The following is a 14046-nucleotide window of genomic DNA, read 5'->3' on the forward strand; positions in this document are numbered from 1 at the left end:
AATTGCTTAATTGGAGACTGGCGTGTTATAGTCTATATTTGGGCTACTAATAAAACCTGGATGAAAAGGACTGACATTTTGGACTTAGTCTCTGATGACAGTGTGACTGGGTAAGTAACTAAAGCTAATGCCTTATATACTGTATTATTTTAAAACATGGATTACTTATATATTATTGTCTTTAGTATTCGCGCTTGGGAGTTTGTTAATGCAGTTGACAACGCTTTTACCAAGATTCCACACCTATTCTACCAAAATCAAAGAAGGGACTCTATAGAGCAGGATGCCATATACGCTGGGCAGCCATATCAACACTATAACTCTGTTCAGATAAAGCCTGGAGACCCTGTACCGGCCAGACTTGCGGGTTTAAGAAGGTTAATGCGCGGGCGGGCAAGACGTTTGTATTATGCGCCATATGAGTACGAAACGTGTGATGACAGGGGTTATTGGGTTATTGATAATAAAACTGCCTGTAAGGGGGGGTAGAGCTTCAAAGGTACTTGAATTGCCATAAGATACAGGCTTTGTCTAATAGATCTAACCTTGAAAATTTTCTACATATAATAGGTAGTTTGATTTCAACGCTGTATACATTTAATTGTCGTGTATTTTTAATTTTAGTAATTTTAGAAGCCCAAGGCGCCGGATATAAAAGACTTTGAACTGCGTTGTAGAACTTGACGGGACCCCGAATTCTCCCCTACCTATGGTGGTATGTGATAGTATATGCTCTATCTAGACATTGCGAAGAGAGCAATTGATGTGTGACAAAGAAATACCCCGTATGTTTTTGGCTCGATCTTGCCAAGTTAAAGGCATTTGTCGCTTGGTGAGAGCTTCCATCGCCCTCGTCTGTTATTCGTTTATTGTGTTTCTGTGCTGGCTGCTATAACTCTAAACTGCCTAGGCTTTGGCCTCGTTGAGGACAAGAAGGTACCAAGGCCTTGAAATAGCTCCACTTCAAGTATGAAATAATTCCCCAGCGGATTCTAGTATGAGGTGAAAGAAGCTGTAACTTTGAAACAGAAATTGGACGGTTTAATTTGGGTTGATAAGTGTATCACAAAAAGAAAATCGGAAGCAGAGGACCTTTAATAAGTTGGGGGGAGTCTTTGTAATTTTTTGAATATATATACTGGTACGTTGATAGTCGGCGAGGCTTTACCCGGACCTCAAAGGCGCTGTTCTCAGGCGGGTAATCAAGACACGGACTGACCAACTACCTAGTACCTAAAGAGATCATCCAACAACTGGGTTGTATCGTCCGAAGAACCATCAAATAATAACCGAAAGCATAGACACAGACTTCTCGCGCTCCAGATGACCGTACGCATAGTGAATCCATCTAGATATAACAAGATGCAAACCAAAAAGTAAAAGGAACAAAGGAAAAAAGAGGAAATCACTGCTGTTTCAACACAGACAGTAAAACCCCTCAAAGAAATGTCATCTGTCTTGCGCAATTCCTCTCCTTAACCATCCATTCTCACATAGAAGTCATTCATTTCTTTGGTCGACCTGGCCGACCCCGTCCACAGTCGCCGATATGTTGTAACATCCTTGAGACTGCATCTAGCATGTCGCTGTCAACGCTATGCCCGCAATAGCAGAGAAAATGTACAATATTGTCGCAGGGCTTCTTGCGTTGAAGATGATTACGAAACTTATCCTTACGGAGTAGTTTCTTGCAGCGACATCGAATAGTCGATAACTGATGAGGCTTCGCGCTTTCAAGATGCCGGCGAAAGTCTTTCTTCAGTCCAAAATCAACATTACAAGTCCTGCAGTAGAACCGTCTTCCTCGTCGGTGTTTCAGCTCAATATGATCAACAAGTTGGCCCAAGTTAAAAAAAGTATCGTGACAGAAGTCGCAGGTGTAGAACAAGGGTAAGTCGGTTCGCGACGTATGAGTTGAGGTTGCGGACGATGCCGAACTCGGACTTTCTGCGATTCGTGGACCTGGGCTTGGGCCTTCAGAGGCTGTTGATGTATCTGTTTTAGACGAAGATGTAGTTCTGTTTGTGAAATTGAATGAATAGCTAGTAGGAATCGATGGCTCTGAGAGTAAGTCACCATCACTAAAAGCAGGGGTATTATCGCGATCGGCGGCAGTGGGTAATTGTTCGCATAAGCTATTCCGCAGATCTGGGGCCCCGAAATGCTTGTTAGATCCGGTTGTGTCTATTAAGTCAAGGTACCATATAAGATTGTGTTCATCGGCGTCTACACGCTCTAGGTGGTGATCGTCATGGTGCCCCTGAATGTTCGGCGCGCCGGGAAGTCCGGCGCAAGAACAAGCAGGAAGAAAATGTCGTTAGGATGATAGTAAGAATTTCCATGCATCGCGGGCAGCGATTGATAAATGTGAGCGAACCTAGCAGGGCTCGAGATCAGTCAAACTAAACGTCCATAGTAAAAAGTACAACCGGTAAGTTGGGGAGCGTTAGATGCGGACTCACTAATGTAGCTCCCGCGATGGGAGCCCCAAGCCCAGCAGGCCAGTAATGGGAAGAAAAGAGAAACAAAAGTTGAAAGTTAAACGGTAGCTACTCAGTATATATCAGTTGCGTCTCATTAGCTGAGGCGCCTGAAGAGGGGCCTTTTTTCTGATTCGCTACCTTGCAGCTTGGCATAGGGATGAGGGCCTTTTATCTGATTGGTCGATCTCTACATGCCCGTTTCTATGTATTGATCCTCATGCTTTTAATATGCCGCTTGTCAGGCTGAATTAGGCAGCGATAGTTCTATATTAAGAGGTTACATGTGTAATGCCTGGTGACCCAGATTAGTTACTCAACTTTGTGCGCTGGTTGCATCATAAGTTTGCTGCTTGGATGAGGGCCGTTAACCTGAGTGGTTAGTCAACGAGCAGAATAAGTGGTGATCTCTCATATATGCACTCACCCTCTTGGCACTTCAGGCCAATTAGGGATGAGAGAAATATAATATAAAGGAATTTCCTGAGCATTATATCTAAGGGCCAATTTTGTGACTGGCGGGCAAGAGTTGGCACTTCCAATTGCAGAATATTGTACCTGCATGCATTCGCTCTAGGTAATCTAATAGTTCCTCCGCCTTGCCAGTCAGAAAAATGGCCCTCGTTTGATGTCAATACGAAAAAATGATATGGCGCCTAAATTCTTGCCATAAAGTTCAAGTTCTAACGTGTTACTAAAGAACTAAGAGCAGTTATATGAAGCTGGTGTTGGCATAGATCTAATGGGCATGATGTCTTTTGTGTAGAATCATTGATATACAGAAATCCTTCAACACTCCTTCATATATCTAGACGCATAAGTCCTTGCAAAAACCCATTCTTTACAACTTGTCTTTTCATCTTCCCAAACAAATTTAACTCACAATCTTTGAAGATGACTCAAAACTTAGGCACTGAGAAGATTGGTATGTCTAACTGTGTGCTTATCTCATCGTTCTCTAGGCTTATATACATTGCAGCTTCGCAGCAACAATTTACCCAAGTCTCAAATGACTTCCAGCTTCAGAGATGGCTATCACAGCCAAATAATGAAGATCCATGGGTACCAATGGAATGCATTATAGGTTTAGGTGAAAGCGTGGACTCTAAGACTAGCAGAGTCAAGGGCAATGAAGGAGACACATCTAGCAACTGTGCTACGCAGGGCTCTACTCAGGAGTCGCGCAGAAAAAACTGAGATGAAATGGGTAGTGACTGTATCTCACTACACCGAGCGAGACTGTCTCGTTTAATTGCAAGATGACAATGTATATTTACACAATATACCTCATTAAATCCGGCAACGACGACATACTTTGAGAGTATTCATGATAGGAGGAGGGGCATCAGTCAATATTGTATATCTCGTGCAAGATTGTTGCTGGCTCTCTTTTACACGTTTATGGCGGAATAATTCATACACTAGCTTGTCTATCGGGGAGCAGACGAGACCCCAAAGTTTCCACTACCAAAGATTGTATATGCTTGAGAAGGGTCACGAAGTCGCTTATATGTAATCGCTGGCGACGAATTGTTTGGGTGTCTGTTCCTTTGGCTTTATCGGCAGCTTCATTGGCATTAGAGGCGGCCTTTGGAAGGCGGAGATGGGGGATTTATTTTAATTGCATCTCTACCAAGGAAGGAAAAATTAAGCCGTATAGGTCTAATTGCGAACCATTTTATTTAATACTTCTTGCGAACCTAGCATATCTGATTCGAGACTTCTAGAATGCTCTTCTAGCTTTGCATATATTATGTTTTCTACACTCCTGCTTTTTACACTTACGAAATATGTGCTGTTGTGGGCAGCCTTTTTAAAATCGGGTGATCATAGCCTCGCGGTCCGGTCCGGTACCAACCCACTTGATCTACGCATTGTCAGTGTACATCTTTATGGGATAAGTCGTCTTGAAGGGAAAGAAAATACAGACCTTGACACCAACGAATTTCTCAATGTACTAGTCAAACGTGTTAGTGAGATTAAGGTTTCCAGGTGAATATGCCATTACTAACCAGGATGTAGTCTTGGGCCTCCTTGGGAAGCTCCTCGAAGGTCTTCACGTTGGTAGTCGACTGGTTCCAGCCAGGCATCTCGTGGTAGATAACCTTGGCACGGTCGAGAACGTCCAATGATGCGGGATACGAATCGAGTTTCTGCAAAGGATTAGCACGTGTCATTTCCATGCCTAAAATGGAGTTCAGAATCTTACCTCGCCGGTCTCCGGGTCCTCGTACGCAATGGCGATCTTGATTGTCGGGAAGGTGTCCAAGACATCAAGCTGATAATTGAGTTAGTATATGCTCTTCTAATTAGGATTAAGAAAAGCAGTATTTTACCTTGGTGAGGTTCAGCGCCGTGTAGTGGTTGACGTCCTAGTGTACGTTAGATACCCGCAATAGGTTTCTCACAAGGTGAATGGACGATATATACCGTGGTGTATTTCACGACGACGAGATCTACAAGACTCCGGTTAATAATTTGATCTAGGTATCATGATATGAAGATAGACAGAGCACATACCAAGCCTGTTTCAATTAGTCAAAACTATCCATCACAAGTTCTTAAGACAGGTAAATGCTTACCAGCCACAGCGACGTCTTCGGCCAGTTGAAGTACCCTAAGACCTGTCAGCAGCGTTCATGTCAACTAGAGGGAAGACGTTGAGGCTCACCCATTCTCGGCCTCGTTCCTGGAATTTTTCACCGATCCTGTCGTAACGGTTAGCTCTCTTCACATGCTAAGAATGAGAAATACCGTACTCTCCGAGATCCTCGGTCTTGAACGCGCCAGAGCCGACACGAGTGGTGTAGGCCTTGACCACACCAATGACCTCACCAATCTTCCTGATATCAAGAGCAAGTCCAGTTACCATGCCACCGATGCTATTCCAAGTAAGTACAAATCCATTAACTGTCAGAGTGGATGAGGGACATCTGCCGCCTCTTGAATGGTACGAACCCGGTAGAACTGCTGGTCACATATGGGTACTAGACAAAGTCAACAAATACCCGCCCAGAGTCGCATGCCTTCTCATAAAGAGCGGCAGGAGTTGGGCCGCTCCAATGAACTTGACTTACAGATCCCCAATCAAGATCCAGCATAAGAGCTAACAAGGTCAGTACATCTGTATAAGAGTAATGGTATGAAGGGTTTCTGGCCTACCATTTGCTCCCTCGCAAAGGATCTTGGTGTTCTTCTCTTGTGCCTCCTTCATGAAAGCAATGGCGTCAACGGTGTATTTGCGAAGCTTGGGCCGATATGTCTTGAATCGGTTGATTTCTTCCTCAACATCGTACTTGAGCAGATCGCCATATCGCTTCTGGTAGCCCGATGCAAGTCTTCGGAGCTTCGACTCAAAAAGCTCCTCGTTGAAGACCTCTGCGAGTCTGATACCGCTTCGCTACTTCTGGTTCAGTAAAGCTGCCCACTCAATCGTATCGTTCGGACTAGATCCTTACCGCCGCTTTCGTGCTGTAAGCAGGGCCAATTCCGCGGCCTGTCGTTCCAACCTTGCGGTCTGAGGGGTAGGAGTCAGCATATATAATTGACCCGTACTCATGATATAGCTAATTACCTCCAAGTTCGATTTCTTCCAAGCCGTCAACGGCAACGTGGAGGTCCAGATCAATGTGAACTCTATCGCTGATGAAGATTCGATCGTGGACGCTAGTATATGGTTAGCATGCTTGTTGGCAATTGAGAGAATGACTAGGCATATAATACTTTGAAAGTCCCTTTTTCTCGAGCTCTTCTAGTTCCTTGAAGAACGAAGGCTATTCGACGTATTAGCCAAGTCCTCGACTGTGCATGGAGTAATGTTGGGGGGTATGAACAATGTGAGCCACCACGGCAGAACCAATAAGGTTTCGACTTTAAGAAGCATAATTAGTAATATGTCCGCCGCGAATTGCCAAATCATGAATGCATACCAGTTGGGGTTGACAAGGCCGGAAGGCAGCAGGTGGAAGCTAGAACCTATAATGAGTATTTGCGCCGTAACGAAATGTTTGTCGGTTGCGCATACCTGTACGACACGCCATTGGCACTATTGAAACTGTGGTCAGCAACCCAGATCAAATATAATAATAAGAATATTTTCGTCTTACACAATGGAGTCTTTTTGAATATTATTCATGATTAGTTATAATATTTAACCTTGTAAAGGTAAACTCACGGCCAGCATTATGACCGCCCTAGATCTCGTCTCAGCATGTATTCTTGTTTCAGACGTCTTATATAGGTCGGTCGAGAGAAAAGGCTCACCGCAGCTCGCGCGCAAAGTTGCGCCTCAGGGGCAAGGATGTCGGTCAATTTTCCTTTCTGTCGAGTCGCCATTGTTAGTCGCAATCGCATAGGAAGAGTAGGAATTTGGAAATGGTCGTACGCCTTCGTCGCCTACAGAGTCGCAATCATGTTAGCACAGTTACAACCAATGGCAGTCGCATGGAGACACAGAAAAAAAAGAGGTAACGAACCCCATTGGGCGCCCAGCTTTGGAGAAGTTGATGTCAGCTCGTATTTCGCATAGTGTACCGGGTTTCAGCAGCTTACAATGATCGTAGCCATGGCTGGTTCGGATTCTGTGTGCAGATTTCGCTGGTTTGAAAGATTCGAGATTTCAATTGACGCAGTTGCTGAAGCGGCCATTTGAGTCACTGCAGCTTTCTTTTTAGTGGCGCCTTATCTTATCGCACCGCCGTGGCTGCAAAGCCCCGCCAATAAACTTGAATGATCGCCTCCGATCCCGCGAGTCCGGCCCCGCCATTTGATGATATTTTCAATGACACTTTAGTATTACAGTTAATTAGAGCTATTAATGTGGTATATAAGTCGGCGTTTTATCTCTTTTATAGCACGCCCTTATATCAATTGCTTCTCCATTAGTCTAGATTGTCCTCGAATCAACATCATCAGAGTGCATCCCTCTTTCTCCATTTTTGAAACGGAAGCACCATCCAGATCAACATCCCCAACGAATCAGAGTTTCCGCACCAACTGACCGCATCCGGCAACTTGCTGTACGCATGCTCATTGTTCCAAGTATTCTTGAAACAACCCGCATTATCCAGCTCAAGCAGGTCTCCGACTGTGAGCACTTCGCGCGACGTCCGGCCTGAGAGGTACAGCTTCAGCTCTCGCCTCCAGGATCTGTTGGTGCGGGCTTCCCACAAGTCGCGCTGACTTGGTAGAGGAGTAGCCCGGAAGTTTTTGTATGGTGGGTTGACTTGAGCTGCGTGAGGGGGGATTAGGCCTTCAAATAGTAGCTCGACAAGGCCGAGCAAGGCGACTATCCTGAATATCTTGTTAGGACTTGGAATTTGTTTTTAGCTTGGGACGGGGGCGTATGTGTGATTACCGTCTCAAAGATTCCCTTAATACCCAATGTTGTCTGTCTGATGTTTCCATAGAGTCACATGTATCCCAGTCAATGCTCTCAGTGAGGCAAGTGAAAAGTTCCTAATTTATGCCAATGCAGCCCGTCAATATGAGTGGACAGCAGATTGATTGTCTAAAAAGAGACCAGATGGAGTCAACATACTATCATGATCAAGAGCAGAGCATTGGCGCCATTTCGTTCCGCTGTTTCGGGATCCTGAGCTTGTAGGAGGATATATATGATGACCGCCTGTAGGGCAGCAAGTTGGCCGTATGAGTCCAAGCTTTTATACTAGAGAAAGATCAGTTTTGTAAGTTAAAAAGCAAAATTAGTGTCAGTAAGCGTGGAGCAAGAGAATGATACCTCTTCATGCAATCTCTGTCCCTCTGAAGATATCGTCTGCCAGACGAAATCCGCATTGGCATCTGTCCGCGAATAAAACATATCCACCAGGCTGGCGCAAATGGCAAGCCTCTTGGGGAGGCATTGGTGTTTCCCCATCTCGCCACATTCTGGAGCAAGCCTCTCATCCATGTAGCAAGGCGCATGGATAAACGGAGGGAGGCGGTCTCCTAGGACGAGCATCTTTGGATAGCCGGTGATTTGTCCCAGGACCATATTGGTCAACATGCAGCCTTTTAGGATTGGGCGGCTTCGCAGGGACCCTTGGTTGGAGGGAGTCCGTACAGCTAGGGTGGACGCCGTGTGATCGCACGAGGTGATGTTGCTCTCCGAACCAGATTCACCTAAGAGAGGCGAAGGGTTCCAGCATGAGATTGGAGCGGAATTATCAGGGGGAACCACACAGGAAGATGTCCACGTCTCGACGTCATTTTGCTCCGAGCAATTGGACTCAGGCATCATTTGCAGACTTAACTCGTCCCCAAGAGTGTCGAGACCAAAATCGCCAATCCCAGATTCGAGATTTTTCGGGTCTAAATGACCGGGTTCAAAACTGTCGGTGACCATCCAGTTGGAGCTTACATTCTCATCACTGAGACCTATAGCTGCATCAGGTAAGACTCCATCGAAAATAGCCGATGGGATTGCAAGACTCCTGTGCTGATGTTCGAGAGCTTCAAAGTCCACAACTTCCAGTCCAGGGACTTTGGAATGGCGCGAGTCCGAATACGGTGGTACGTGAATATTTCGAATATCACATGCCAGGTTGCGCTCAGCACAGCGTGAACATGTCGGAGCTGCCCGGTTGCATCGTAATTTCGACTGCCTGCAGTGAGTGCAAGATTTTTGGCGAGGGAACGGCATGTCTAATTGTCCGCGGATATGTGTACAATAAGGCACAATAAACACAAGCTGGATCGACCCAAGATGCAACTAAAGAAAGTCCTCGGGGTTTGAAGTTGTTGAGCTTGAAGTTTCGGTTTCAGTTTATGGCAACGGATGGATTAGTAATGAACTTGCATTCCTAATGGGATAGCTGGTCCGTGAACTCGGCATCCAAGATGCTGGCGGAGAACAGAGTCCGAGTTCCTCGGAGTTCAAGTGGAGACTAGCCGCGGACTTTGTGGATCTATTGCAACCCCCGTGCTGTATGCAGTGTTAATAGGCCTCTGAAGAACAGTAGTATCCATGTAAAGATATAGTTTCCATGTATATATATAGATATGTATTTAAACTCGAGGATCACTCGAGAAAGCTTTAAATCAAGTAATAAAGGCCACAATTCATAGTACAACTCGCAGCTTCATATAAATTCGCACGCATATCGAACTCGCAATGGCGCCTATCCGCATCTGTATCATCGGGCTCGCTGCCACCTCCAGCGCTGGTTATAAGACAGGCGAATGGGGCATTCAGCATTTAAACTCTCTTAAACTCTCTCCTCACTATCAAGTTGTCGGTATTTGCAATTCCTCACTCGCCTCCTCCCAAAAGTCCATCGAGTCACACAAACTTGGGCCCAATGTCAAGGCCTACGGCTCTCTCGATGAGGTTGTTAGTGATCCTGGTGTTGACATGGTATCCATCGTTGTCGCCATTGGCAAGCATTACGAATTGTTAAAGCCTGTGCTCCAGAAGAAGAAGAACGTTCTAGTGGAGTTCCCCATTGCGCCGACACTTGCAGAGGTTGAGGAGTTGACTACTCTAGCCAAGAATGCTGGAGTCAAGACTATCAGTGGCTCACAGGGCCGTGCTCATCCTGTATTCCGACAAATGAAGGATTTGATCAAGTCTGGTGCCATTGGCGACGTAGTGTTCTCTACACTCAACGGCCATAACTCCCTTATAGCTGCGCCCATGTGGCCAGAGTCGCAGTCAATCCTTCTGAATATCGACTCTGGCATCAGCCGCTTGCATCTAGTTGTCGGTCACAGTGAGTTTTATCCTATCATTGTACATGAATGGCAAGTAAAAAAGAACCGATTGCTAATAAGACCTAGTCTTGGACACTCATTTGAGTATCCTCGGGGACTTCAAGGATATCCAATCGACCTTCAAGATCCAAAACAAAAAGACCAAACTTGTGGATCATGAAGGCAAAACCATCCAGGAAGATTTTGGTATCACGGCTCCAGACACCATTCTTCTTCAGGGAGTCTTGGAGACTGGTGCTGTAGCGTCAATGACAATGCGTACGTCCAAAGAACCAGTCGACAACACCGGCTTCCGATGGGTCATTAGCGGGACGAAGGGCGAGCTTGAGTTGACTAGCGATCCTGGCATCTTCCACTGGGGACCTCCAGGCCTGAAACTGAAGCTGAGAGAATTTGGGGGAGAAGCAAAGGAGATTGACTTCAACCCAAGCGAACCGGAACATTTGAGTCAGGTGTCTTATATGGGACAAAATGTAGCGAGGCTATATGAGGCATTTGCCACGGGCGAAGAGGATGGATACGCCACCCTTGACGACGCATTGAAAGTTCACAAGGCCATGGAAGAAGCCAAGCTTCGTGCAGTTTGGGCGTAACTTGAACAGAGAATCTGTATAAGCTCTTGTACTTAGACAAAAGACAAATAGCTTGATTGGATTAGACAATACAGAGAAAATCACCAGCCCTCACTTCAAGTTGAAGGCATTTTGCTTCAGAAGGCGCCGCCTTCATAAGGCTTATCATACCGTGGCTCCCGCTCCGGACCATTGAGCTCAAGGCAGTCAATATACGCGACCCATCCTTTGGTCGTGAAGTCACCCAACTCAAACCCATCCTGCGCCACATCGACGGTATACCCATTCACACTGAGATAGCATCCGGATCCGCTCTCCTCGTTCCAGCCCTCAGCCTTGGGCCGCCAGATGGTTCTCTTGCCCATCTTGCCCCCGTCCTTGTCCTTGACGCCCATCTCGTCCAGGTCTACCTCGGCCGTCTCCCCCTTGCCCTGGAAAATAAAGCACTTTCCGCCGCACGTCTTGCAGAAGGGCCAGTGAAAGCCCCCGGAGTTGCACCTATAGTCTGCAAGCTCGGCCATGGGATCCAGCGGAGTGAGCAGCATGAAGTCCTCAGGCGCCCAGGTCAGACGCATGTGGAAGTGGCCAGCCTTGTGGCAGGCCGTGCAGTTGCAGCGATAGAACTCCTGGTGGGAGCGGGACGGGTCGGCGGGAGGGGGCGTGTCGGCTGAGGGCGGTTTGTGAGGGAGTGTGAGGAAGACGATGTACTTGACGGAGCCGCAGTGGCATGAGCCGTGGAAGGGGCGGCGTGCTGGTGTCGAGTCGCTCATCTTGCGTGGCGAGGGATTGTTGGCTGGTGTTGAGAGAAGTTGTGAGGGATTGTTCACTGGTAGTGAGGACAAGCTGTTATCGTGCAAGGAGAGCGACTGATTATCTACCACCACGAAAACGGATCATCGCAATCTCTTATACCAGTAATCTGGTGTTACATCTTTCTCCGCAGATTTGAGAAGCCGTTGTCTACAGGGTGAGCCACTGAACGCCATCGCGTGCATCCCCGCAGCGTCAACCGTGAACGGGGGCACCGACTAACAAAAGGCTTCCCCGTAAATTGATCGCCGGAGCTAATCTGTGCGATACTTGTAGTATTTTTCAGTAAGGTGTTAAAAGTCTGAGTATAAACATGATTTCAATAACTCCGCGATACGTTTGCATTTTTGCAAATAATTACATATATGAACTAAACAGTGAGTTTTGTTCCCTTCCGTTGACCATAGCGTTGCTGATGCATGCTACTTTTGCACCCAATCAGATTTCTTCTTCACATAAGCCGAGATGGTAGAGACAGAATGTTTGATGTAAAAATTCCCGAGCTCCTATAATTGATTGCCTGATCTATGCTTTGTTGACTGTACACCCGTGCCCAGGGTGGCAGATGTTGTCGAAAGGAATTGCAGTCTGAATCTTCGATGGCTACAGTCTATCGAAGCTCCCTTTCTCGGAACTCTCGAGTTTGAAATCAATGGACCTTTAACTAACCTTCAGTGAAATATACGCTTGTCCATTTTGAATCTGTCGCAGCGAAACATGCAGGATGACCACCTCTGGAGGCTCTAGAAGGAGCATCGCGTCGCCGTGACATTGTACCTCATCGCCGTCAATACTTTCGCAAATCACTCTCATTCCATGTTGTGAGGCATCAGACGCTCGAGATTGCCAAGCTTGGATGACGGAAGCATGTAAAGGAAACTCCCAGGTACCCCTTCATGTAATGGTAGAAGTCTGACCTGGTTCTTTGGCGGGCTCATACTTGAAGAGTGCAGCAAACTTCTTTCGTCCATTCCATATTTGCAATGTTTCAAGCTTTGGCATATGAGTAGCTGCCCTTGCTGCTGTTGAAGAAGATTTGTGAATCGTGTTGTATCTTGGTCAATTCTCCAACTGCCGCATTTCTGGTCTCTTTATTGAAGTGCCTATGGGCGTAGCTTTTCTTTCCTGAAGTTTTTACTCAGTCTGGCGAGACCCCCAGTAGTCCGGCACTTTCTATTCTTACAAGTGCCTTGCAAGTAGCCTACGGAGATAGAAGGAACCTGTAGAATTAGAAGGAACGTGCAGCAACCGAAGCAAGTCAAAGAAATAGAAGCAGCGCCTCTGTCTCTGGTATTTATGGTGAACATTGCCCACATCGCCTCTCTCTCTGTTACTTTCTTCCATTCCCACAACAAATCGGCCACAACAGATCGGCCACACCGATGGCAGTCATCTTATCCTTCTTTGGCTACTAGCCACCCAACCCATTCTCAGGAATCCTGGTTCGCTCAGGGGGATGCCATTTCCTGGAGACTCAGCAGTCAATTCAATGGGACACCCTTGTGGTCCCTCGGGAGGCGACACCTCCCGACAACTTGATGGTCATCATTGTCTCCAGGTCAGCCCAAGAAAATGAAGTCAAGCTGATCAGTGCTTGTACTGCTACCCAGCTTGGGCTAGATGACATCCAATGGTTGGGATGGCTTGATACTAGCTTTCATCGTCAAATGAAACCATGCCTTTTATCTGCCATAAAAGTTGTGCCGAACATCACAGCCCCTGGCCATACATTTTTGGAATCTTCCCCATATGATGTTCCCCAGTGTCCCATTATGTGTCGCTTCGTTGTGCTCAGAGGTGAATCATCATTGCGCGTGTCCCCCTGGTCTCAATTGTTTGTCATGTCGCTCTACCCCCATCCATAGAGCCTGTCGCCAACTGCAACCCATCTTTGAAGCTCGAGTGCAATCGGTCACGATCCCTTCAAAACATTCCCTGTGAACAAAACTTCCCGTCACACGTGGGTGAAGTACGAGGGAAGGAGATGAAAAGAAGGAACGGGGGACCAATGCTGAGAGAGGAGAAGGAGGCGGTGGCTCTTTATATATTAAATCCCTGGTGGAAGCGAGAAAAAGAAAGTTAAAATGAAATAAGATTAGATACAGCCACGCATCAGACTTTGTGAGTTCTCTCGTAGTTTGCCATTTCATGTCGGCATCCGCATCCACATCCGCATCCTGTACTTTTGTTGGAAAAGAAAGGGAAGCAGGTCATCTGCATGCAACATCAAGGGTGTGTAAGCGGATTTGTCTACGGATAGGTACTCAAGCAGAGGTTAGAAAAAGCAAGACCGCAAAGTAAATAAGTACATACATTTAGTAATATAAGCACTTTATTAACCTCATTAAGTACCTGTGCTTTTGTTCATGAACGCCTTCTAGTATTCAACTAGCATACGAATTTTATTATGTAAACATAGCAGCAGTTGCTAAAGAAATATAAATATAATAATAGTTATTAAAGAAATGTAG

At 46.3% G+C, this 14046-nt stretch overlaps 5 protein-coding genes across 5 annotated transcripts; 1 reads left to right on the forward strand and 4 right to left on the reverse strand.

Annotated features, from left to right (window-relative positions):
• Positions 1–4085: 4085 nt before the first annotated feature.
• Positions 4086–7104, reverse strand: V8C40DRAFT_248910 (adenylosuccinate synthase ADE12). The gene is given in 25 exon segments (XM_083216640.1): positions 4086–4347; positions 4411–4437; positions 4493–4633; positions 4690–4758; positions 4817–4852; positions 4911–4937; positions 5044–5046; positions 5062–5097; positions 5152–5188; positions 5240–5362; positions 5439–5467; positions 5558–5586; positions 5643–5880; positions 5939–5997; positions 6055–6146; positions 6204–6253; positions 6314–6350; positions 6410–6448; positions 6505–6525; positions 6587–6596; positions 6655–6673; positions 6744–6800; positions 6865–6875; positions 6956–6971; positions 7032–7104. The coding sequence occupies 25 exon segments, from the start codon at positions 7044–7046 to the stop codon at positions 4294–4296; spliced, it is 1275 nt and encodes a 424-aa protein (XP_083071520.1). The 5' UTR covers positions 7047–7104; the 3' UTR covers positions 4086–4293.
• A 286-nt stretch (positions 7105–7390) lies between these two features.
• V8C40DRAFT_267277 (Zn(II)2Cys6 transcription factor domain-containing protein) lies at positions 7391–9123 on the reverse strand (the record flags this gene model as incomplete). Its single annotated transcript, XM_083219837.1, has 4 exons — positions 7391–7772; positions 7837–7937; positions 8020–8148; positions 8221–9123. 4 exons carry the CDS (start codon positions 9121–9123, stop codon positions 7391–7393), a joined length of 1515 nt encoding a protein of 504 aa, XP_083071521.1.
• A 471-nt stretch (positions 9124–9594) lies between these two features.
• V8C40DRAFT_280382 (Gfo/Idh/MocA family protein) lies at positions 9595–10786 on the forward strand (the record flags this gene model as incomplete). The annotated part of the gene is made up of 2 exons (XM_083221391.1): positions 9595–10192; positions 10260–10786. 2 exons carry the CDS (start codon positions 9595–9597, stop codon positions 10784–10786), a joined length of 1125 nt encoding a protein of 374 aa, XP_083071522.1.
• Positions 10729–11721, reverse strand: V8C40DRAFT_248919 (uncharacterized protein). The gene has a single exon (XM_083216641.1). The coding sequence runs from the start codon at positions 11533–11535 to the stop codon at positions 10903–10905; it is 633 nt and encodes a 210-aa protein (XP_083071523.1). The 5' UTR covers positions 11536–11721; the 3' UTR covers positions 10729–10902.
• A 1526-nt stretch (positions 11722–13247) lies between these two features.
• Positions 13248–13928, reverse strand: V8C40DRAFT_42513 (uncharacterized protein). The gene is made up of 2 exons (XM_083222961.1): positions 13889–13928; positions 13248–13789 (listed from the first exon to the last, which is right to left on the reverse strand). Exon 2 carries the CDS (start codon positions 13723–13725, stop codon positions 13381–13383), a length of 345 nt encoding a protein of 114 aa, XP_083071524.1. The 5' UTR covers positions 13726–13789; positions 13889–13928; the 3' UTR covers positions 13248–13380.
• Between the last annotated feature and the right edge of the window lie 118 nt (positions 13929–14046).

This window comes from Trichoderma camerunense, assembly GCF_050948025.1.
Source record: "Trichoderma camerunense strain CBS 138272 chromosome Unknown V8C40scaffold_12, whole genome shotgun sequence".
NCBI lineage: Eukaryota > Fungi > Ascomycota > Sordariomycetes > Hypocreales > Hypocreaceae > Trichoderma > Trichoderma camerunense.

What these genes read in the sequence shown, in the direction of transcription:
- V8C40DRAFT_248910 (XM_083216640.1), bottom strand. An exon ending in GCCAATGGCGTGTCGTACAG is followed by an intron (nt 6,449 to 6,504) that starts GTATGCGCAACC and finishes TATAGGTTCTAG; the next exon opens with CTTCCACCTGCTGCCTTCCG. An exon ending in GGCCTTGTCAACCCCAACTG is followed by an intron (nt 6,351 to 6,409) that starts GTATGCATTCAT and finishes TGCTTCTTAAAG; the next exon opens with TCGAAACCTTATTGGTTCTG.
- V8C40DRAFT_248919 (XM_083216641.1), bottom strand. Translation starts at nt 11,535, where the DNA reads ATGAGCGACTCGACACCAGCACGCCGCCCCTTCCACGGCTCATGCCAC.
- V8C40DRAFT_42513 (XM_083222961.1), bottom strand. Translation starts at nt 13,725, where the DNA reads ATGAAATGGCAAACTACGAGAGAACTCACAAAGTCTGATGCGTGGCTG.